Source organism: Scyliorhinus canicula, chromosome 3 (genome assembly GCF_902713615.1).
Source record: "Scyliorhinus canicula chromosome 3, sScyCan1.1, whole genome shotgun sequence".
NCBI lineage: Eukaryota > Metazoa > Chordata > Chondrichthyes > Carcharhiniformes > Scyliorhinidae > Scyliorhinus > Scyliorhinus canicula.
In genome coordinates this window covers 2,150,952-2,177,044 of record NC_052148.1, presented here as the reverse complement: position 1 = coordinate 2,177,044, position 26,093 = coordinate 2,150,952, and the positions used below count along the sequence as shown (strand labels likewise).

General features: G+C 46.8%; 1 protein-coding gene across 1 annotated transcript in view; it reads left to right on the top strand.

The window, feature by feature from the left end:
- The window catches only part of LOC119963595 (disintegrin and metalloproteinase domain-containing protein 12-like), a 432,269-nt gene that overhangs the window by 143,786 nt on the left and 262,390 nt on the right, over nt 1–26,093 (top strand). The window contains exons 10-11 of the mRNA XM_038792926.1: nt 938–1,022; nt 14,076–14,218. Of these exons, the coding sequence (XP_038648854.1) occupies nt 938–1,022; nt 14,076–14,218 (228 nt within the window). The remainder of the gene's footprint in view (nt 1–937; nt 1,023–14,075; nt 14,219–26,093) is intronic.

Here is a 26,093-nt window from a genome sequence, read left to right as displayed (position 1 = left end):
CGCCACTTTGTATGTTTTCTTTAGCTTTTATGCTGTCCTTAACATCCCTCGTCAGCCATGGATGCCTTGTCCTCCCCTCAGCATGTTTCCTCCTCGTTGGGATGAATTTCTGTTGTGCCTCCCAATAACCCCCCAAAACTCCTGCCATTGCTGTTCCACTGTCTTCCCTGCTCGGCTCCTTCTCCAATCAACTCTGGCCAGCTCCTTCCTTATGTCTTTGTAATTACCCTTATTTAATTGTAACTACATACGCAGCCCTTCCCTCATCAATTTTCTTTGTCACCACTTCAAAAAACTGAATCAAGTTGGTGAGATATGTACAAAGCTATGCTGCCCGTCACTAACAAGTCCATTTTTCTCCAACTGTGCATATATCCTGTCACTCAGTATGTTTTCCAAAAGCTTCCCCACCACTAACATCTAAAAAGTTACGTCCTTATTTTTCTCTGAATGCAATTTTTAAAAATCCAACTTGGACACCCACTTCACCATAGTATCTCATTACAAATGTATTCATCGAGCACCTTTACCCTTTCATCACTCAACTCTGCCAGACAACCTATCTTTATTCACCATTCCCAGCTTATTTCAATAATGTATACACACACACAGACACACAGTCTTCTTTACAAAGTACCACCATATTCCCAAAAACATATTAAAACGAAACATCCATTTTAACAAGGACTGCATTGTGGTGTCAGCAAACACAGACTTTCCACATTGCCAGGTAGGTATCACTATTGCTCTCATACCGGAACTGTTTAGCTAGAGGGGCAACTAGTTTTAGCACTCTAAGTCATGGCTAATGTTGAAAAAGTTTAGATTAGTCAGTCTCCTTTATAAAAATTGATTCTTTAATCATCCGTGGAAGATTGTTGGTTTTCCTTTGATTCCATCAGGTGCATCCCTGTTAATATTGACTTCTCTTTTACAGCGGTGGCCGTTCAAATAGTAACTCTATTGGATTGGGAATTTTCGTTGGTATATGTTCGAGGTCGGGTTCTGCAGGAGCAAATTTGGTGAGCACAAATTCTTCCTTCTATTTCCCTATTCCTCTTGGACTGTGGATAACACATTGTTCTTGTTAAAGTGCAATGACCAGAACCTCAAAGTTATTTCAATGTTAAAATGAGCAGAAAGCTCAATGGGAGCATATCAGCTACAGTGAAGGAACTGAGGATGTTTTTTTCTTCTATGATTTTGTGCAATGATTTCACGGTTGTTGTGATTCCCGAGGAGATCAACAAATCTAAAGAATCAAATTCAACTAATGACCCTGACAAAAGAAACAATGAAAAAGATCTCACTTGTATGGCTTTGACTTGAACAAACAAGTCAAAATCAACCTAAATGAGACATTAACCAACTGGCAAATTGTGGTCAATATAAACTATAAATTGTTATATATATTATTTAATATGTAAAGATGATCCCATGACATTACTAGGCATTCCGCTCAACCTAAAAGGCACCAATTTCAGCTGAACATTCCTTCAAAGCTCTGGATTTTCGAAGGTAAAATTACAACTTATTTTCTTTCAGCATTTGGCGTCTGATCCTCAGTTCACAGCAGCATTCAAGCAACCCAAGTTCTATGGGCAGATCTTCACCAAAATGATACATTTCTTCAAAACCTCTCCTGCCAGTCTTTGATACAAACATACAAACAAAGAAACAAGAAGCAGGAAGAGGCCATTTGGTTCCATCATTTCATCAGATCATTTGAGATCTGATAGTAACCTCAAATCTGCATAATGAAAGCCGCCAATAACCCATCACCCGTGTTTTTACCAAGAATGAATTCACCTCTGCCTGAAAATATTCAGAGACTCTCCTTCCACCACCTTTTCAGGAAAGGGTTCCGGAGAATCACAACCCTCTGACAGAAAATATTGAAATGAAATGAAAATGGCTTATTGTCACGAGTAGGCTTCAATGAAGTTACTGTGAAAAGCCCCTAGTCGCCACATTCCGGCGCCTGTTCGGGGAGGCTGTTACGGGAATCGAACCGTGCTGCTGGCCTGCTTGGTCTGCTTTAAAAGCCAGCGATTGAGCCCAGTGTGCTAAGCAGCCCTGCATTTCACCTCATCTCCATTTTAAATAAGCAATCCCTAATTTTTAAACAGTGACCAGTGGTGGGTCCGCTGCACCCATTTTCTGGTGTAGCGAGCCTCCACCAGCAGCGAGATTCTCCGTCCCGGCAGCCGGCCAATGGGGTTTCCCATTGTGGGCATCCCCACTCCGTCGGGAAATCCGGAGTGCGCTGCCGGCGAAGTGGAGGATCCTGTCAGTGGAGAATTCAGCCCCTTATATGTTTCAATCTGATGCCATGAATCTCAGAAACAATCTAGAGCACAGTATATTGAGTCTGGTTAGTCAATAAGTTCAAGTCGCAGAAACAGCTGAAGCCATCTTGTTTCTGGGTCCTGTCTCTTGCTTCATTTTGTTTCGACTCTCTGTAGCTTTGGGTGATCTGAGCTCTTTCTGTTTAATCTGGTCTCAATGAACTTCAACTTTCCCAGAAACCTGGGGCGGGATTCTCTGACCGCACCCCCCCCCGCCCCCCCACCCCCCACAGGGTTGGCGTGAATCCCGCGTCCGCTGTCCTCCTAATTCTCCTGCCCCCCAAAAACCGGCCAGGCATGAGTCGCACCGCCCGTCTCGGAGAATGGCCGGGTCCGGCGTGACTCAGTGGGTGCCGGGGATGCCCGGAATGGCCGGGTCCGGCGTGACTCAGTGGGTGCCGGGGATGAGTCGCACCGCCCGCCTCGGAGAATGGCCGGGTCCGGCGTGACTCAGTGGGTGCCGGGGATGCCCGGAATGGCCGGGTCCGGCGTGACTCAGTGGGTGCCGGGGATGCCCGAAATCTTTGGCCTGCGACGGGCCGAAGTCCCGTCCATCTGTTGCTGATCCCGCCGGCTCAAATTGGGCAGTGCGGGCGGGCTCCAGGGTTTTTGGGGGGGCGCGGGGGGGGATCTGGTCCCGGGACATGCCCCCACGGTGGCCTGGCCCGCAATCGGGGGCCCACTGATCCGCGTGCGGGCATGTACAGTGGGGGCACTCTATCCTTGCACACCAGCAGCTGTGGTCTTCCGCCATTCACAGTGCGGAAGCAAATCCCCCTGCGCAAGCGTGGGTTGGCTTCAGCACGCGCTGGCGCTCCCGCGCACGAGCCAACTCGCGCCGGCCGACGGAGGCCCTTCAGCACTGGTTGTCATGGCAACAAGCCCCTTTCCCGCCAGCCGGTGCGGGGCCAACAACTCTGGGGCGGACCTAGCCCTGAATGTGCGGAGGATTCCACACTTTTGGGGCGGCCTGACACCAGAGTGGTTCAGCCACTCCGTCCTGCCGGGACCCCCGCCCCGCTGAGTAGGGGTGAATGCCACTCCTGAACTTTCCATTTCAGTTTAGCTAAAATGTTAATTTCCCTGGAAGCCCTGAAAGTTTAGTTTCTCTTTCAGTTAGGATCTGACCCAAAAAGCACAGGTTTTGGAACCATGGATTCTATTTCATAGTTTAAATGAAAGTTGAGATCACTCATTGAACTTCACATGTGATGCATGTTGCCGATGGGTTTAGGGTCAGATTGACTGGCTGGATATAAACTAAAAGAAGAGACATTCCAAATGATTTATTGACGTGTCATTGGGTATTTAGCACTCGGGTGACATATGAAATGTTGCTCATTGGTGTTTCTTGAATTAGTCCCCGCAAATGATTTTCATCAGAGAGTGGCAGCAGTGACTGAGGAACTCTATAAGGAACAAACAGTTACTTGTGCAAACACTGAAAATTCCTGGGACTCAAATCTGTTTGTGTCAATATTGTTATGGGCCAGGGTTTAGAGAACCTCAAATTGTATCATGGAATTTGGCCTCACAGTAGCATGGCGGTTAGCATCAATGCTTCACAGCTCCAGGGTCCCAGGTTCGATTCCCGGCTGGGTCACTGTCTGTGTGGAGTCTGCACGTCCTCCCCGTGTGTGCGTGGGTTTCCTCCGGGTGCTTCGGTTTCCTCCCACAGTCCAAAGATGTGCGGGTTAGGTGGATTGGCCATGTTAAAATTGCCTGTAGTGTAAGGTTAATGGGGGGATTGTTGGGTTACGGGTATACGGGTTACGTGGGTTTAAGTAGGGTGATCATTGCTCAGCACAACATCGAGGGCCGAAGGGCCTGTTCTGTGCTGTACTGTTCTATGTCCTAATTCACCTGACCCACAACCTTACTAGATTGTGGTATGGGGAGCACACGGCCCACTCTACAGGTAGGTACAGCAGAAATGGAAAAGTATTTTTTAAAGCAAAACAATTTTTATTCTATTAACTCAAGTTATCCTTTTTAAAACAAACAGTGAACATCTTAGCAACCATCAATTCAAATACAACCCCCAAAGAATACAGCACGAAGTAATGCTTAAGCTGTACTTTTAACATCCAAAAGACTTTAAAAAAACTTTTAATAGAGCATAGAACACTACAGCGCAGTACGGGCCCTTCGGCCCTCGATGTTGCGCCGACCTGTGAAACCATCTGAAGCCTATCTGACCTACACTATTCCATTTTCATCCATATGTCTATCCAGTGACCACTTAAATGCCCCTAAATTTGGCGAGTCTACTACTGTTGCAGGCAGGGCGTTCCACACCCCTACTACTCTCTGAGTAAAGAAACTGCCTCTGACATCTGTCCTATATCTACCACCCCTCAATTTAAAGCTAAGTCCCCTCGGGTTGGTCATCACCATCCGAGGAAAAAGACTCTCACTGTCCACCCTATCTAACTCTCTGACTATCTTATATGTCTCTATTAAGTCACCTCTCAGCCTTCTCCTCTCTAACGAAAACAACCTCAAATCCCTGAGTCTTTCCTCATAAGACCTTCCCTCCATGCCAGGCAACATCCTAGTAAATCTCCTCTGAACCCATTCCAAAGCTTCCACATCCTTCCTATAATGTGGTGACCAGAACTGCACGCAGTACTCCAGGTGCGGCCGCACCAGAGTTTTGTACAGCTGCAGCATGACCTCGTGGCTCCGAAACTCAATCCCCCTACTGATAAAGGCTAGCACACCATATACCTTCTTAACAGCCCTATTAACCTGGGTGGCAACTTTCAGGGATTTATGTACCTGGATGCTGAGATCTCTCTGTTCATCTACACTACCAAGAATCTTGCCATTAGCCCAGTAGTCTCTGCATTCCTGTTACTCCTTCCAAAGTGAACGACCTCACACTTTTCCACATTAAACTCCATCTGCCACCTCTCAGCCCAGCTCTGCAGCTTATCTATGTCCCTCTGTAACCTATAACATCCTTCAGCACTATCCACAATTCCACCGACCTTCGTGTCATCTGCAAATTTACTAACCCATCCTTCTACACCCTCTTCCAGGTCGTTTATAAAAATGACAAACAGCAGTGGCCCCAAAACAGATCCTTGCGGTACACCACTAGTAACTGAACTCCAGGATGAACATTTGCCATCAACCACCACCCTCTGTCTTCTTTCAGCTAGCCAATTACTGATCCAAACCGCTAAATCACCTTCAATCCCATACTTCCTTATTTTCAGCAATAGCCTACCGTGGGGAACCGTATCAAACGCCTTACTGAAATCCATATACACCACATCAACCGCTTTACCCTCATCCACCTGTTTGGTCACTTCTCAAAAAACTCAATAAGGTTTGTGAGGCATGACCTACCCTTCACAAAACCGTGTTGAGTATCGCTAATCAACTTGTTCTTTTCAAGATGATTATATATATGGGCAGCACGGTAGCATGGTGGTTAGCATAAATGCTTCACAGCTCCAGGGTCCCACGTTCGATTCCCGGCTGGGTCACTGTCTGTGCGGAGTCTGCACTTCCTCCCCATGTGTGCGTGGGTTTCCTCCGGGTGCTCCGGTTTCCTCCCACAGTCCAAAGATGTGTGGGTTGGGTGGATTGGCCATGCTAAATTGCCCATAGTGTCCTAAAAAGTAAGGTTAAGGTAGGGGTTGTTAGGTTACGGGTATAGGGTGGATACGTGGGTTTGAGTAGGGTGATCATTTGCTCGGCACAACATCGAGGGCCGAAGGGCCTGTTCTGTGCTGTACTGTTCTATATAAACCCTATCTCTTATAACCTTTTCCAACATTTTACCCACAACCGAAGTAAGGCTCACAGGTCTATAATTACCAGGGTTGTCTCTACTCCCCTTCTTGAACAAGGGGACAACATTTGCTATCCTCCAGTCTTCCGGCACTATTCCTGTCGACAAAGACAACATAAAGATCAAGGAAAAAGGCTCTGCAATCTCCTCCCTGGCTTCCCAGAGAATCCTTGGATAAATCCCATCTGGCCCAGGGGACTTATCTATTTTTACACTTTCCAAAATTGCTAACACCTCCTCCTTCTGAACCTCAATCCCATCTAGCCTGGTCGACTGTACCTGAGTATTCTCTTCGACAACATTGTCTTTCTCCAGTGTAAACAATGACAAAAAATATCCATTTAACGCTTCCCCTATCTCCCCTGATTCCACGCACAACTTTCCACTACTATCCTTGATTACACCTATACAAAGCCTTAGGGTTTTCCTTGATCCTATCCGTCAACGGCTTTTTGTGTCCTCTCCTCGCTCTTCTTAACTCTCCCTTTAGGTCCTTCCTGGCTAACTTGTAACTCTCAAGTGCCCTAACTGAGCCTTCATGTCTCATCCTAACATAAGCCTTCTTCTTCCTCTTGACAAGTGCTTCAACTTCCTTGTTCCTTAAACAGAAGCACATTAGGTTAAAGTCACTACTGAGAGCAGTTATTAGTTTTAAACCACCAAAAGATCAATTTGCTTATTTTAGATTACAGAGAGAGACTAATACCCCTTCTGGCTGTGACTGCAGCTAATCCAGCTCTGAAAACGAAACTAAAACACACCCTGCAGCAAACAGCCCAAAATGAAAGTAAAAAGCTGACAGACATCCCAGCTCCACTCACTCTCTGACATCACTGATAACACCCATTTCTTAAAGGTACATTTCTTAAATGCCTATTTCTTAAGGTACTCTCACATGCCAATATGAATGATTGAGTGGGAGTGAGTGTAATCGTGTGGTAAGTAATGTTGCTGAGCTGCAAAAGTTTCCCTTGTTCTGAATACATCCCATTGGACACAGTGGAAGTGCCTCATAACACAATGATCTATACCCTCAGATTAGAGATGGGACTTCACAATGACAATGGGAATGACCAGCAGAACAATGCATTTTTGACAGGCAGATTGGCGAGGATTTTGCAGGCTTTTTCCCTTATGGTAACAATGTAAGAACATCAGAAATATGATTAGATACAGACTATTTGGTTCCTTGAGCCTGCTGAACTATTCAATACTTCTTTGCTGATTCACTCTCTCAGCGCTCTTTTACCACTCACTTTCTGGAGAGCCAGACTAGTACCTGCTTGGTTTACATGGTCACTAGTGGTTCTCTGAGCCATTCTTGGTGAGGGCCATTGAAAGACCCATACTGATTCTTGCAATTTATGCTCAAATGGAGGAGTACCAATTTGTTCGCTGGTGGAGGCAGGAGTGGGTGCTGGTGTATAGTGGCGGTGATCAGCACGAGGTTTCCTCCCCATGTTTCACCTGATGCCATGAGGCATCATGGGGTCTGCAGTCAAAATTCAGCATTGTCAGGACAACTCCTTTCTGACTGTATAGAACGGTGCAGCAAACTCCGGAGCGTCTGTCCTGTCAGTGAGTCAGAATGATAATTAGTGTGTCTGGGATATTGTCAGTAAGATAAGATTGGTGACCTTGACTATGTCAGGCGTATCATCCTATGGCACAACTCTTAAAAATTTGGCACAAGTCTCCAATATTAATAAGGAGCACTTTCCTAATGGACATACTATTTGGCAAGTAAAGCTAAGGTATGCAGGGCAGCTCGGCCAAGTGAAATGTACATTCTGTGGCATGTGGGGAAATGTGGACACTTCAAGTGGCCTTGGTGACTAGGCTTACAGGAAATATCACCAAATGAATGAACTTGAGTTTCAGTTTTTGGAACGGGAATGAAAGCTGGAGTCACTGTGGTGCGTCTGCAGGTCTATGTTCTCATGTACTCTGTGGAAGGCACATTTAGGGAGTGGTCGCTGTGCATGTTAAGAGTGTGCAGAGAAAAGATGAATGCATGACCATCAGAAAATGTAGGAGGATCAAGAAAATAGTGCAATAGTCCACTGAATTTTGTGACGAATGTGAGAGATTTGAATGTTTTAAAGATGTATTTCATGGCCGGCATTTGCTGGCTGTTGGTATTTCACTTTTCCTATCAGCAGCCCATGGTTTTGCCAGCAGTGTGGGGCAGCCTCAATTGGAAGACCCATTGGAAACGGCGGGAGTAGAGAATCCCAGTGACAGAAAACTGCACACCACCAGGACATGGCTGGGAAGCAGAGAATCCAGCCTCGTACTTTTGTTGTGATTCCAAAGAAAGAGACGCATTGATTTTTCCAGGGACAATGTGACCTTTTGCAATAAGACACAAGAATGTGGTTTGCTTTTGGATTGCAGCTGGTATAGTTCATGAGAGGAGCCAGGTTTTTCAGCTGCTTCTGGAACCTCTGCCAGCTGCAGCTCCTGTTAGACCGCATGACGGCTCTGGAGCTGCGGATGGACTCACTTTGGAGCATCCGCGATGCTGAGGAGGTCGTGGATAGCACGTTTAGCGAGTTGGTCACACCGCAGATTAGGTTTGCTGAGGGAGAAAGGGAATGGGTGACCAAAGGAAGAGAAAGAGCAGGAAGGCAGTGCAGGTGTCCCCTGCGGTCATCTCCCTCCAAAACAGGTATAGCGTTTTGGATACTGTTGGGGGAGATGACTCACCAGGGGAAGGCAGTAGTAGCCAGGCTCATGGCACCGTGGCTGCACAGAAGGGCGGGAAAAAGACTGGCAGGGCTATAGTCATAGGGGATTCAATTGTAAGGGGAGTAGACAGGCGGTTCTGTGGTCGAAAACGAGACTCCCGAATGGTATGTTGCCTCCCGGGTGCTCAGGTCAGGGGTGTCTCAGATCGGCTGCAGGACATACTGAAGGGGGAGGGTGAACAGCCAGTTGTCATGGTGCATATAGGCACCAACGATATAGGTAAAAAACGGGATGAGGTCCTCCAAACAGAATTTAAGGAGTTAGGAGATAAGTTAAAAAGTAGGACCTCAAAGGTAGTAATCTCAGGATTGCTACCAGTGCCACGGGACAGTCAGAGTAGAAATTCAAGAATAGTCAGTATGAATACGTGGCTTGAGAGATGGTGCAAGAGGGAGGGGGTTCAGATTTTTGGGACATTGGAACCGGTTTTGGGGGCGGTGGGACCATTACAAACCGGATGGTCGACACCTGGGCAGGACTGGAACCAATGTCCTAGGGGGTGCTTTTGCTAACACTGTTGGGGAGGTTTTAAACTAATGTGGCAGGGGGATGGGAACCAGATTAGGAAGTTAGAGGTCAGTAAAGAAGCAGCAACTAAAGCTAGTAAGGTACTAGATAATAAACTCAAAGGGACAGGTGGCTAAGGGGAAGAGTAGACAGGGAAGAGATGATGATCGCAAAGGGACAGGTGGTCTGAGGTGCATTTGTTTTAATGCGAGAAGTGTAGCAGGTAAGGCAGATGAATTTAGGGCTTGGATTAGTACCTGGGAATATGATGTTATTGGTGTTACTGAGACTTGGTTGAGGGAAGGGCAAGACTGGGAACTAAATATCCCAGGGTATAGATGCTTCAGGAGGGATAGAGAGGGAGATAGAAGGGGTGGAGGAGTTGCATTACTGGTCAGAGATGATATCACAGCTGTGATTAAGGAGGGCACGATGGAGGATTCGAGCACTGAGGCAATATGGATAGAGCTATGAAATAGGAAGGGTGCAGTAACATTGTTGGGACATTACTACAGGCCTCCCAAAAGCGAGCATGAAGTAGAGGTACAAATATGCAGACAGATTATAGAACAATGTTGGAGCAATAGGGTGGTTGTGATGGGAGATTTCAATTTCCCCAACATTGAATGGGATTCGTGTAGTGTTGGAGGCGTAGATGGAGCAGAGTTTGTAAGGAGCATCCAGGAGAGTTTTTTAGAGCAGTATGTAAATAGTCCAACTCGGGAAGGGGCCATATTGGACCTGGTATTGGGGAATAATCCCGGCCAGGTGGTTGAAGTTTCAGTCGGTGATTACTTTGGCAATAGCGATCACAATTCCGTAAGTTTTAGAATATTCATGGACAAGGACAAGAGTGGTCCTAAAGGAAGAGTGCTAAATTGGGGAAAGGCCAAGTATAACAAAATTCGGCAGGAGCTCGGGAATTTGGATTGGGAGCAGCTGTTTAAGGGTAAATCCACATTTGAAATGTGGGAGTCTTTTAAGGAAAGGTTGATTAGAGTGCAGGACAGACATGTCCCTGTGAAACTGAGAGATAGAAATGGCAAGATTAGGGAACCATGGATGACGGGTAAAATTGTGAGACTAGCTAAGATGAAAAAGGAAGCATACATAAGATTGAGGCGACTCAAAACTGATGAAGCTTTGGAGGAATATCGGGAAAGTGGGACAAATCTCAAACGCGCAATAAAGAGGGCTAAAAGGGGTCATGAAATATCTTTGGCTAACAGGGTTAAGGAAAATCCCAAAGCCTTTTATTTGTATATAAGGAGCAAGAGGGTAACTAGAGAAAGGATTGGCCCACTCAAAGACAAAAGAGGGAATTTATGCATGGAGTCAGAGGAAATGGGTGAGATACTTAATGAGTACTTTGCATCGGTATTCACCAAGGAGAGGGACATGACTGATGTTGAGTCTAGGAATGGATGTTTAAATACTCTAGGTCAAGTCGGCATAAGGAAGGGGGAGGTTTTGGGTATTCTAAAAGGCACTAAGGAATACAAGTCCCCAGGACCGGATGGGATCTATCCCAGGTTACTGAGGGAAACGAGGTACGAAATAGCTGGGGCCTTAACAGATATCTTTGCCTCATCCTTGAGCACGGGTGAGGTCCCGGAGGACTGGAGAATTGCTAATGTTGTCCCTTTGTTTAAGAAGGGTAGCAGGGATAATCCAGTGAATTATAGACCTGTGAGCTTGACGTCAGTGGTAGGCAAACTGGAGAAGATACTGAGGGATCGGATCTATTCACATTTGGAAGAAAATAGACTTATCAGTGATAGGCAGCATGGTTTTGTGCAGGGAAGGTCATGTCTTACAAATCTAATAGAATTCTTTGAGGAAGTGACAAAGTTAATTGATGAGAGAAGGGCTATAGATGTCATATACATGGACTTCAGTAAGGCGTTTGGTAAGGTTTCCCATGGCAGGTTGATGGAAAAAGTGAAGTTGTATGGGGTTCAGGGTGTACTAGCTAGATGGATAAAGAACTGGCTGGGTAACAGGAGACAGAGAGTAGTGGTGGAAGGGAGTGTCTCAAAATGGAGAAAGGTGACTAGTGGTGTTCCACAGGGATCCGTGCTCGGACCACTGTTGTTTGTGATCTACATAAATGATCTGGACGAAGGTATAGGTGGTCTGATGAGCAAGTTTGCAGATGATACTAAGATTGGTGGAGTTGCAGATAACGAGGAGGACTGTCAGAGAATACAGCAAAATATAGATAGATTGGAGAGTTGGGCAGAGAAATGGCAGATGGAGTTCAATCCAGGCAAATGCGAGGTGATGCATTTTGAAAGATCTAATTCAAGAGCGGACTATATGGTCAATGGAAGGGTCCTGGGGAAAATTGACGTAGGGAGATCTGGGAGTTCAGGTCCATTGTACCCTGAAGGTGGCAAGGCAGGTTGATAGAGTGGTCAAGAAGGCATACAGCATGCTTGCCTTCATTAGATGGGGTATTGATAACAAGAGTCGGCAGGTCATGTTACAGTTGTATATGACTTTGGTTCGGCCACATTTGGAATACTGCCTACAGTTCTGGTCGCCACATTACCAGAAGGATGTGGATGCTTTAGAGAGGGTGCAGAGGAGGTTCACCAGGACGTTGCCTGGTATGGAGGGTGCTAGCTACGAAGAAAGGTTGAGTATATTAGGATTGTTTTCATTGGAAAGACGGAGGTTGAGGGGGGACCTGATTGAGGTCTACAAAATTATGAGAGGCATGGACAGGGTGGATAGCAACAAGCTTTTCCCAAGATTGGGGCTGTCAATTACAAGGGGTCACGATTTCAAGATTAGAGGGGGAAAGTTTACGGGAGATGTGCGTGGAAAGTTTTTTACGCAGAGGGTGGTGGGTGACTGGAACGCTTTGCCAGTGGAGGTGGTAGAGGCGGGCACGATAGCATCATTTAAGATGCATCTGGACAGATATATGAACGGGCGGGAAACAGAGGGAAGTAGATCCTTGGAAAATAGGCAACAGGTTTAGATAAAGGATCTGGATCGGCGCAGGCTGGGAGGGCCGAAGGGCCTGTTCCTGTGCTGTAATTTTCTTTGGTTTTTGTTCTTATCAAGTAAAATGTGATTGTCAACAAAGCTGTGGCACAGTAACATTTCCTCACAATTTTCCAAATTATAAAGTTGGGTATTCTTTTGGAATCCCATAACAAATTGGAATTTCCTTCTTGGACCCATAACAATCAGTTTCCAGTCTGGGATTTTCATAAAAGATTGTGGTTTTGTCTGGACCCATAATAATTGTGGGCTCCTTTGGCAAGATTTAAAAAGTATGATTCCTTGTTTGGCTTGCGATTATTGAACCGATTGTTGCTTTCAGGTGCAGATACTCTGTCAGTTTAATAGGGAATAACTCATAATATGGCTCTTTAGGAGGCGAAGAGTTTCCTGGGTGCGGAAAAAAACCCCAGAGTGAATTAAAAAAGGTGATTAAAACAAAACGTCTGGAATTATCAGGCATGTTTCAGTTGAATCCATCTGGAGGGGTGAGGAAGGTAGAGATAAGTGAAGTGATCGCTCAGTATTTGCATTTGGAAGGGAGACCAGAAACACATACCCAACACCTCTCCCATCAGCCATGGCACCTTCCCACGACTCCATTTATATGTTTGCTGATGACACAACCATAGTGGGTCAAATCTTGAACAATGTCAGAATACAGGAGAGAGATAGAGAACTTAGTGGAGTAGTGTAACGGCCACAATCTCTCCCTCAACGTCAGCAAAACTAAAGAGCTGGCCATTGACTTCAGGATGCAAAGTATCATACATATCCCTGTCTTTATCAACAGGGCCAAGGTGGAGATGGTTAGCAGTTTAAAATTCCTAGGGGTGCACAACACCAAATATTTGTCCTGGTCCACCCATGTCGACGCTACCACCAAAAAAGCACAACAGCGCCTATACTTCCTCAGGAAACTAAAGAAATTCAGCATTTCCACATTTACCAATTTGTACAGATGCACCGTAGAAAGCATTCTATCTCACTGCATCACAGCCTGGTATGGCAACTGCTCGGCCCGAGACCGTAAGAAACTAGTCATGAACTCCGCCCAGTCCATCACATGAACCTGCCTCCCATCCATGGACTCCATCTACACCTCCCGCTGCCGGGGGAAAGCGGGCAGCATAATCAAGGATCCCTCCCACCCGGCTTACTCACTCTTCCAACTTCTTCCATCGGGCAGGGGATACAAAAGTCTGCAATCACGCACAAACAGACTCAAAAACAGCTTCTTCCCCACTGTTAACAGACTCCTAAATGTCCCTCTTATGGACTGATCTGATTTGATACTGAGTAGTTCTGCATTCCTGTATGTTTCACCCGATGTCTGTGTCTCTGTATTTAGATTTTGTATTCATGCATGTCCGATGTTTTTTGACGTATGGAACAATTTGTCTGGACTGTACACAGAACAATACTTTTCACTGTACTTCGATACACGTGACAATAAATCAAATCAAATCGAATGCCAAAGATCTCGGAAATGCGAAACATGAATTATCAGTAAATTGACTTATGTTGGGACTCCAAGACCTTTGGGGTTGAAATTGACCACACATTAGCCCAAGGTGTCGTAGCAGTCTGCAATTGCCCCTCATGGTATTGAAGCTTCTTCACATTATGTTCTGTCTGTTCTCTCTTAGGACAGCCGTCCGAGCTACCTGGCTGCTGCTTCAACAGTCGCTCATGAGTTGGGACACAACCTGGGGATGTCACATGATACAGACGATCGTCATTGTAACTGTCCAGACCAGAAAGCTGGCTGCATCATGGAAGAAGCAATCGGGTGAGAAACATATTTAAACATTGGAAAGGGAACTGTCAAAATAAATTAGAGCAACAAGACTATGTATGAAAATGGATTAGCTGATAACCTGATAACAGTCGAACAAAGGACAGTACAGAACAGGAACAGGCCCTTCGGCCCGCCAAGCCTCCGTCGATCTTTATGCCCGTCTAACCGCAAATTCTGCACTTCTGGAGTCCGTATCCCTCTATTCCTTCCTATTCATGTATTCGGCAATCTCCTCAAAACTTTCCCCCTCGCACTTTAAACATATGTCCCTTAGTAATTGACATTTCCAGCTTGGGAAAAGGTGTCTGCCTATCTGTCTGCTGTGGGCAGCAAGGTAACACAGTGGTTAGCACAGTTGCTCCACACCTCCAAGGTTCGATTCCCAGCTTGGGTAACTGTCTGTGCAGAGTCTACATGTCCTTGTGCCTGCGTGGATTTCCTCCGGGTGCTCCGGTTTCCTCCCATAAGTCCCGAAATTAGTGCTGTTAGGTAAGTGGGCCGAGAGGCCACCGGTTTTCAGCGGGTCCCGCCGTGGCATTACATACACCAGGTCCTTACCAGGGGGCCTGTCTCTGTGGGCGGCCTGAGGAGTGCTCGGGGGGGGGGGGGGGGGGGGGCTCAGTGCCTGACCCACAATCGTGGCCCACCAATCCGCAGGCGGGCCTGTGCTGTGGGGGCACTCTTTCCCTCCGCGCCGACCGGTGTAATGGTCAGCCATGGCCGACGCGGAGAAGAACTCTCCAGCGTATGCGCTGGGATGGCGGCAGCACACGCTGGCGCTCCAGCGCAAGCGCTAACTCCACCAGCCGGCGGAGGCCCTTCGTTGCCAGCTGTCGCGGCGCCAAGCCCGCCGGTGCCGGCCTAGCCCCTGAAGGAGCGGAGGATTGCACACCTTCCGGTGGCCCGACGCTGGTGTGGTTCACGCCACTCGTCGGTCCCGGTACGGCCCGCCCCACCAGTTAGGGGATAATCCCACAATATGTCTCCCGCCCTGCCCTCATCAACCTTCCTGGTCACTTCATCAAAGAACTCCCAACAAATTTGGAAGATATTATTACCCAAGCACAAAGACCCTGGGCGGTGTTCTCCGCTCCCGATAAAAATTGGGATGCCAGTCGTGAAATCGGCCGAGGTTCACGACGGCCTTGGGGCCCGCTCCCCGCACCTAATTCACCCCCAACCCGGGGGGCTAGGAGCGGGCCGCCATCGTTCCCGGCCGCGACCTCGTCGCACCGGAAATGACGCGGAAACGGCGCTTTTCTGATGTCATCCGCGCAAGCGAGGGTTGCCGGTTCCAACCCGTGCATGCGCGGTGCCGCCTTTCTCTTGCCGGCTTGATCTTGCCGGGCGGCGGAGGGGAAAGAGTGCGTCCATTTTGGACGCTGGCCCGATGATCGGTGGGCACCGATCGCGGGCCTGTCCCCTCCCGAGCACAGTCGCAGTGATCCCGTCCCAATCGGGCCCCTAGATGCCCCAAACAGGCATCTGCCGCCCGTTTCACAAATGCAGCGACCAGGTGTGGTTGCTGCCATGTTGAAACGAGCGTGAAGGGCCGGCTGCTCAGCCCATCGGGCTCGTTGAATCGCCGTTCGCCGTGAAAAACGGCGAGTGTCGATTTTTCAGAGCGGGGAGGGGGGGTAGGATCGCTGGGGGCGCCAGGGGGACGTAAAAAATGTCAGGAGGCTCTCCCACGATTCTCACACGCCACGTGGGGAGTGGAGAATTCGGCCCCCTTTGTTTTCCAAATGCCTGTATCCCTCAGAATCCTCTCTAGTAACTTACCCACCACAGGTGTTTGGCTTACCGGTCTATAATTCCCAAGTTTTTCTTTGCAGCCCTTCTTAAATAAGACCATAAGACATAGCAGCAGAATTAGGCCACTCGGCCCATCGAGTCTGCTCCGCCATTCAATCATGGCTGATATTTTTCTCATCCCCATTCTCCTGCCTCCTCCCCATAACCCCGATCCCCTTATTAATCAAGAGCCTACCTATCTCTGTCTTAAAGATACTCAGTGATTTGGCCTCCACAGCCTTCTGCAGCAAAGAGTTCCACAGATTCACCACCCTCTGGCTGAAGAAATTCCTCCTCATCTCTGTTTTAAAGGATTGTCCCTTTTGTCTGAGATTGTGTCCTCTGCGCCTAGTTTCTCCTACAAGTGGAAACATCCTCTCCACATCCACTCTATCCAGACCTCACAGTATCCTGTAAGTTTCAATAAGATCCTCACTCATCCTTCTAAACTCCATCGAGTACAGACCCAGAGTCCTCAACCATTCCTCATACGGCAAGCTCTTCATTCCATGAATGCTAACATTGCATTTGCCTTCCTAACTGCCGACTGTACCTGCACATTAACCTTAAGAGAATCATGAACAAGGACTCCCAAGTCCCTTTGTGCTTCTGATTTCCGAAGCATCTCCCCATTTTGAAAACAGTCTCTGCCTAAATTCCTCCTTCCAAAGGGCATAACCTCCCACTTTTCCACATTGTATTCCATCTGCCACTTCATTGCCCACTCTCCTAGCTTGTACAAGTCCTTCTGCAGATCGCCTGCTTCCTCAATACTACCTGTCCCTCTACAGATCTTTGTATCATCTGCAAACTTGGCAACAGTTCAGTTCCTTCTTCCAGATCATTAATGTATATGAAAAGTTGTGGTCCCAGCACAGATCCCTGAGGCACACCACGAGTCACCGGCTGCCATCCTGAAAAAGACCCCTTTATCCCCACTCTCTGCCTTCTGCCAGTCAGCCAATCCTCTATCCATGCCAGGATCTTACCCTAAGTAGCTGGGGCTGTTTAGCACAGGGCTAAATCGCTGGCTTTGAAAGCAGACCAAGGCAGGCCAGTAGCACGGTTCGATTCCTGTAACAGAATAGGTGCTGGAATGTAGCGACTAGGGGCTTTTCACAGTAACTTCATTGAAGCCTACTTGTGACAATAAGCGATTTTCATTAACAGCATGAGCTCTTAACTTATTTAACAGTTTCTTGTGCGGCACCTTGTCAAAGGCCTTCTGAAAATCTAAATAAATCACGTCCACTGGTTCTCCTTTGTCTAACTTCCTTGTTCCTACCTCAAAGAACTCTAACAGATTTGTCAGGCACGACCTCCCCTTGACAAAGTGCAGCACGGTAGCATTGTGGTTAGCACAATTGCTTCACAGCTCCAGGGTCCCAGGTTCGATTCCGGCTTGGGTCACTGTCTGTGCGGAGTCAGCACATCCTCCCCGTATCCCGTATGTGCATGGGTTTCCTCCGGGTGCTCCAGTTTCCTCCCACAGTCCAAGGATGTGCAGGTTAGGTGGATTGGCCATGCTAAATTGTCCTTAGTGTTGGGTGGGGGGGGTTATGGGGATAGGGTGGAGGTGTTGACCTTGGGTCGGGTGCTCTTTCCAAGAGCCGGTGCAGACTCGATAGGCCGAATGGCCTCCTTCTGCACTGTAAATTCTATGAAAGCCTTGCTGACTCAGTCCTATTTTATCATGATGTGGAGATGCCGGCGTTGGACTGGGGTGAGCACAGTAAGAAGTCTGACAACACCAGGTTAAAGTCCAACATGTTTGTTTCAAACACTAGCTTTCGGAGCACTGCTCCGTCCTCAGGTGACTCTTCATTCACCTGAGGAAGGAGCAGTGGCCCGAAAACTAGTGTTTGAAACAAACATGTTGGATTTTAACCTGGTGTTGTAAGATTTCTTGCTATTTTACCATGCACTTCCAAGTACTCCGCGATCTCATCTTTAATAAGGGACTCTAATATCTTACCAATGACCGAAGTCAGGCTAACTATAATTTCCCATCTTCTGCCTCCCTCCTTCTTAAACGGGGTGTTAAATTAGCCACTTTCCAATCCTCTAGGACCCTTCCTGCTCCAGTGATTCCTGAAAGATCATCACTAATGCCTCCACAATCTCCTCAGCTATCTCTTTTAGGACCCTGGGTGGAGTCCATCCAGTCCAAGTGACTTATCCACCTTCAGACCTTTCAGTTTCCCAGAACCTTCTCCTTAGTAATGGTCACTGCACTCACCTCTGCCCCCTGGTTCTCCTGGAGTTCTGGCATCCCACTGGTGTCTTCCACCATGATGACTGATGCAAAGTAATTATTCAGTTCCTCTGCCATTTATTTCTTTCCTATTATTACTTCTCCAGCCACATTTTCCAGTGGTCTAATGTCTATTTTTGCCTCTCTCTTACCTTTTATATATTGAAAGAAACTCTTCCTATCTTTTATATTACTAGCTACCTTGCACTCATATTTCATCTTCTCTCACCTTATTGTTTTTTTAGCTGTCCTCTGCTCACTTTAAAGGCTTCCCAATCCTCTGGTTTCCCCCTATTCCACACAACTTTGTCTGCTTTTTCTTTCACCCTTATGCTGTCCTTGACTTCCCTATTCAGCCATGGATGCCTTGTCCTCTCCTTAGCATGTTTCCTCCAGCTTGGGATGAATTTCTGCTGTGCCTCCTGAAAAACTCCAAAAAACTCCTGCCATTGCTGTTTACAGTCTTCCCTGTCCGGCTCCTTTTCCAATCAATTCTGGCCAGCTCCTCCCTCAGGTCTTTGTAATTACCTTTATTTAATTGTAATACCGTTACATCTCCCTCTCATACTGAAGGGTCAATTCTATCATATTATGGTCACTGCTCCCTAAGATCTCTAATCCTTAAGATCCCTAATCAAGTCTGCTTCATTACACATCACGAAATCCAGAATTGCCTGTTCCCTAGTCGGCTCTGTCACAAGCTGCTCCAAAAAACATCACTTAAACATTCCACAAATTCATTTTCTTGGGATCCACTACCAACCTAATTTTCCCAGTCCACCTGCCTATTGATGTCCCCCATGATTATTGTAATATTGCCTTTTTTGCATGCTTTCTCTATCTCCTGATTTATTTTCTGCCCCACATCCTGATTACTGCCCAGGGGACCTGTACATAACTCCCATCAGGGTGTTTTTACATCCTCAACTCTACCCACAGAGTTTCTATGCCTTCTGATTCTATATCGCTCCTTGCCATCGATTTAACTTCATTCCTTACTATCAATGCAACCCTGCCCCCTTTGCCCATCTGCCTGTCCTTTCAATAGGACACATATCCTTGGATATTTAGATCCCAGCCCTGATCCCCTTGCAGCCACGTCTCTGTGATGCCCACAACATCGTACCGGCCAATTTCAATGTGTGCAACAGCACATTTGTTTAAGAAGTGTAGCAAGGATAATCCAGGGAACTACAGGCCGGTGAGTCTTACGTCAGTGGTAGGGAAATTACTGGAGAGAATTCTTCGAGACAGGATCTACTCCCATTTGGAAGCAAATGGACGTATTAGCGAGAGGCAGCACGGTTTTGCGAAGTGGAGGTTGTGTCTTACTAACTTGATAAGAGTTTTTGAGGAGGTCACAAAGATGATTGATGCAGGTAGGGCAGTGGATGTTATCTATATGGACTTCAGTAAGGCCTTTGACAAGGTCCCTCATGGCAGACTGGTACAAAAGATGAAGTCACATGGATCAGGGGTGAGCTGGCAAGGTGGATACAGAACTGGCTAGGTCATAGAAGGCAGAAAGTAGCAATGGAAGGGTGCTTTTCTAATTGGAGGGCTGTGACTAGTGGTGTTCCGCAGGGATCAGTGCTGGGACCTTTGCTGTTCGTAGTATATATAAAAGATTTGGATGAAAATGTAACTGGTCTGATTGGTAAGTTTGCAGACGACACAAAGGTTGGTGGAATTGCGGATAGCGATGAGGACTGTCAGAGGATACAGCAGGATTTAGATAGTTTGGAGACTTGGGCGGAGAGATGGCAGATGGAGTTTTATCTGGACAAACATGAGGTAATGCATTTTGGAAGGTCTAATGCAGGTAGGGAATATACAGTGAATGGTAGAACCCTCAAGGGTATTGACAGTCAGAGAGATCTAGGTGTACAGATCCACAGGTCACTGAAAGGGGCAACACAGGTGGAGAAGGTAGTCAAGAAGGCATACGGCATGCTTGCCTTCATCGGTCGGGGCATTAAGTATAAAAATTGGCAAGTCATGTTGCAGCTGTATAGAACCTTAGTTAGGCCACACTTGGAGCATAGTGTTCAATTCAGATCGCACCTGCCCCAGAAGAGATCCCATTGGTCCAGAAATCTGAAACCCTCCCTCCTACACCACCGGTTTAGCCACGTGTTCAGCTGCACTGTCCTCTTATTTCTAGCCTCACTGGCACGTGGCACAGCGATAATTCCTGAGATTACAACCCTAGAGGTCCTGCTTTTTAGCTTCCTGCCTCACTCCCTGAACTCCTTCTGCAGGACCTCATCACTCTTACTGCCTGTGTCATTAGTACCTATGTGTACTATGACCTCTGGCTGTTCACCCTCCCCCTTCAGGATATCCTGTGTTCATTCAGAGACATCCTTGACCCTGGTACCAGGGAGGCAATACACCATCCTGGAGATTCTTTCACTTCCACAGAAGCGCCTATCTGTGCCCCTTACTCTCAAGTCCCCTATAACTACCGCACTCCTGCCCTCCCTTGCAGAATAAAATTGATGGGCTGGGGCTGGTCTAGCACAGTGGGCTAAATAGCTGGCTTGTAATGCAGAACAAGGCAGCAGCGCGGGTTCAGTTCCCGTATCGGCCTCCCCGAACAGGCGCTGGAATGTGGCAACTAGGGGCTTTTTACAGTAACTTCATTGAAGCCTACTTGTGACAATAAGCAATTATTATTATTATTATTACCTCCCAACAGTATCCAAAACGGTATACCTGTTGAAGAGGGGGACAGCCACAGGGGATTCCTGCACTGACTGACTGCCTGCCCTTTCTGGCGGTCACCCATCTGTCTGCCTGCACCTTGAGTGTGATCACATCTCTATAATTCCTATCTATTATGCTTTCCGCCACCTGCATGCTCCTAACTGCACCCAACTGCTGCTCCAACCGAATTACGCAGTCTGTGAGGAGCTACCAATCCTTACACTTCTTGCAGACAAAGTCGACCAGAACGCTAGAAGCGTCACAGATCTCCCACATCTCACAGTTAGAGCACTGCACCCCGCTGAGTGACATTTATGCACTAGTTAGATATAGAGATATAGAGAAATACAGCACAGAACAGGCCCTTCGGCCCACGATGTTGCGCCGAACTTTGTCCTAGGTTAATCATAGAATTTTGGACAATTTTTCATGGCCAATCCACCCAACCTGCACATCTTTGGACTGTGGGAGGAAACCGGAGTACCCGGAGGAAACCCACGCAGTCACGGGGAGGATGTGCAGACTCCACACAGACAGTGACCCAAGTCGAAATCGAACTTGGGACCCTGGAGCTGTGAAGCAATTGTGCTATCCACAATGCTACCGTGCTGCCCTTAAGAAGTTAACCTACACTCCCTTATTCTACCCTAATCCAAGTACCTATCCAATAGCCGCTTGAAGGTCCATAAATTTTCCGACTCAACTACTACCACAGGCAGTGCATTCCATGCCCCCACTACTCTCTGGGTAAAGAACCTACCTCTGACATCCCCTCTATATCTTCCACCATTTATCTTAAATTTATGTCCCCTTGTAATGGTGTGTTCCACCCGGGGAAAAAGTCTCTGACTGTCTACTCTATCTATTCCCCTGATCATCTTATAAACCTCTATCAAGTTGCCCCTCATCCTTCTCCGTTCTAATGAGAAAAGGCCTAGCACCCTCAACCTTTCCTCGTATGACCTACTCTCCATTCCAGGCAACATCCTGGTAAATCTCCTTTGCACCTTTTCCAAAGCTTCCACATCCTTCCTAAAATGAGGTGACCAGAACTGCACACAGTACTCCAAATGTGGCCTGACCAAAGTTTTGTACAGCTGCATCATCACCTCACGGCTCTTAAATTCAATCCCTCTGCTAATGAACGCTAGCACACCATAGGCCTTCTTCACAGCTCTATCCAACTTTCAAAGAACTATGAACATAGACCCCAAGATCTCTCTGCTCCTCCACATTGCCAAGAACCCTACCATTAACCCTGTATTCCGCATTCAGATTTGTCCTTCCAAAATGGACAACCTCACACTTGTCAGGGTTAAACTCCATCTGCCACTTCTCAGCCCAGCTCTGCATTCTATCTATGTCTCTTTGAAGCCGACAACAGCCCTCCTCACTATCCACAACTCCACCAATCTTCGTATCATCTGCAAATTTACTGACCCACCCTTCAACTCCCTCATCCAAGTCGTTAATGAAAATCACAAACAGCAGAGGACCCAGAACTGATCCCTGCGGTACGCCACTGATAACTGGGCTCCAGGCTGAATATTTGCCATCCACCACAACTCTCTGTCTTCTATCGGTTAGCCAGTTTGTTATCCAACTGGCCAAATTTCCCACTATCCCATGCCTCCTTACTTTCTGCATAAGCCTACCATGGGGAAGAAGTCTTACAACACTTACAACACTTCTTAGTTAATTAATTCAAAATAAAAACTTAAATTGTTATTATATTCAGTTACAATTAACTATATGGCCCTGGCACTAGGTTCTTATTGTACAATTAAATGCTGAATACTAATCTCTACCCTCAGGTTTAGTTACTCCACTATCTAGTTATTCAATTAGATTTAGTTAGTTTTCCAATGTTTTATTTTCAAATTTAACAGGTTTCCTACTAGCCAATCAGGTCACAGCTTTACTGTGATGTCACTTCAGTTTTTCCCCCACAATTTGAAAAGGTATTTGTATCACTTGCCTTACCAGGATACCCTCTGAATGTCTCCCTGCAGATTAACAGTTAGAATCCAAAAGAAAAAAAACAAAACGATAGGGAAAAAGCCCCTCCTCCCACTCTGCTCCAAATTACCTCACTGCTCCAAATTACCAAGTTTCAACCTCACTCTAGCTGTCTCACTCACTCAAGCTGTCTCTCCTTCACGTGCGCAAAGCTTACCTCCACATACGGGCGCAACATTTGCTGCTCTTCAGTCTTCTGATACCTCACCCATGGCTAACGATCATGCAAATATCTCAATAAGAAGTCTTACAACACCAGGTTAAAGTCCAACAGGTTTGTTTCAAACAACCTACCAACTGTCCTGGCTTAAAACAATTCACACCTCTTTAACCTAGGGTTACCCCTATCTCTGGATCTGTAAAGACTTAATTACCGGCAAATGCTCATATTCTAAGCATTGTCTGGCATCTTTGAATTTGTCTATATAAATGTTTCTGGAACTTACCTCTTCATTCACCTGAGGAAGGATCAGTGCTCCGAAAGCTGGTGTTTGAAACAAACCTGTTGGACTTTAACCTGGTGTTGTAAGACTTCTTACTGTGCTCACCCCAGTCCAACGCCGGCATCTCCACATCGTAAATATCTCAGCCTGGGCTCCCGCAATTTCTTCTCTAGCCTCAAGCAGTATTCTTGATATACCTGGTCAGGTCACACATTTTAATACATCCATCACCTCCTCCCCTATAATGCAAACTGTCCCAAATATATAGATCAAAGAACAAAGAAAATTACGGCACAGGAACAGGCCTTCGGCCCTCCCAGCCTGCGCCGATCCAGATCCTTTATCTAAACCTATCTCCTATTTTCCAAGGTCTACTTCCCTCTGTTCCCCGCCCGTTCATATATCTGTCAACATGCATCTTAAATGATGCTATCATGCCCGCCTCTACCACCTTCGCTGGCAAAGCGTTCCAGGCACCCACCACCCTCTGCGTAAAAAACTTCCCACGCACATCTCCCTTAAACTTTCCCCCTCTCACCTTGAAATCGTGACCCCTTGAAATTGACACCCCCAATCTTAGAAAAAGCTTGTTGCTATCCACCCTGTCCATACCTCTCATAATTTTGTAGACCTCAAACAGGTTCCCCCCCCTTCAACCTCCGTCTTTCCAATGAAAACAGTCCTAATCTACTCAACCTTTCTTCATAGGTAGCACCCTCCATACCAGGCAACATCCTGGTGAACCTCCTCTGCACCCTCTCCAAAGCATCCACATCCTTCTGGTAATGTGGCGACCAGAACTGCACGCAGTATTCCAAATGTGCCTAACCAAAGTCCTATACAACTGTAACATGACCTGCCGACTCTTGTACTCAATACCCCGTCCAATGAAGGCAAGCATGTTGTATGCCTTCTTGACCACTCTATCGACCTGCGTTCCTACCTTCAGGGTACAATGGACCTGAACTCCCAGATCTCTCTGTACATCAATTCCCCAGGACTCTTCCATTGACCGTATAGTCCACTCTTGAATTAGATCTTCCAAAATGCATCACCTCACATTTGCCTGGATTGAACTCCATCTGCCATTTCTCTGCCCAACTCTCCAATCTATCTATAATTTGCTGTATTCTCTGACAGTCCTCCTCGCTATCTGCAACTCCACCAATCTTAGTATCATCTGCAAACTTGCTCATCAGACCACCTATACCTTCGTCCAGATCTTTATGTATATCACAAACAACAGTGGTCCGAGCACGGATCCCTGTGGAACACCACTAGTCACCTTTCTCCATTTTATGACACTCCCTTCCACCAGTACCCAATATAACTTCACTTTTTCCATCAACGTGCTATGGGAAACTTTATCAAACACCTTACTGAAGTCCATGTATATGACATCTACAGCCCTTCCCTCATCAATTAACTTTGTCCCTTCCTCAAAGAATTCTATTAGGTTTGTAAGACATGACCTTCCCTGCACAAAACCATGCTGCCTATCACTGATAAGTCTATCGCCACTAACCTTCTCAGGTTCCCAAGTCTCCATGTCTTTTGCCCTCCTAATTTCCTTCTCGAGTCTCCTCCTGTATTCCCTGTAGACGTCCAGGGAATCCTTTGATTCCAGCTGCTCGTACCTGAGCCATGCCTCCCTCTTTTTCCTGGCCAAAACTTCAATATGTTTTGTCATCCAGGGTTCCGTTCTCCTGCCAGCCTTGCCTTTCACCCGAATAGGAACAGATAGACCCTGAACTCTAGATACCTTGTGTAGATTAAAATCTGTACCCTAAGACCTTGAAAGAAGTGAGATAGTTGATGCATTGGTTTAAGTTTTCCAAAATTGCCTAAATTCAGGGATGGTCCAAGTAGATTGGAAGATAGCAAATACTACTCTTCTAAAAGGGAGAGAGACAAAACAGGAAACAAAGGCCAACTAGCCAAATATCTGTCATGGGGGAAATGCTCAAAGTTACAGCTGGGCACTTGGAAACATTCAAGGCAATCAGGCAGAGTCAATGTGGTTTTGTGAAAGGGAACTGGTGTTTTACAAAATTCTTGCAGGTAGAATCAGAGCTTTTTACAGCACAGAAGGTGGCCATTTGGCCCATCATGTCTCCACCAGCTCCCAAAAAAGATGCCCAGTTACGCAGCTAGTCCCAATCCCCAGCCCTATCTCCATCGCCCTCAAAATTTATCACATTCAAATATATATCAAGCTCTCTTTTGAAACCTACTATGGAATCTGCCTGATCAGAGAATTATGCACTTGAACCCTGAGGTCCCTCTGCTCCTGTACATCCCCTCAAAGTTGTACCATTGAGACTATATTTGGGCAGCATGGTAGCACAAGTGGAAAGCACTGTGGCTTCAGAGCACCAGGGTCCCAGGTTCGATTCCCCACTGGGTCACTGTCTGTGCGAAGTCTGCACGTTCTCCCCATGTCTGCGTGGATTTCCTCCGGGTGCTCCGGTTTTCTCCCACAGTCCAAAGATGTGCAGATTAGGTGGATTGGCCATGATAAATTGCCCTTAGTGTCCAAATAAGGTTAGGAGCAGTTATTGGGTTACAGGGATAGGGTGGAAGTTAGGGCTCAAGTGGGTCGGTGCAGACTGGATGGGCCGAATGGTCTCCTTCTGCACTGTATGTT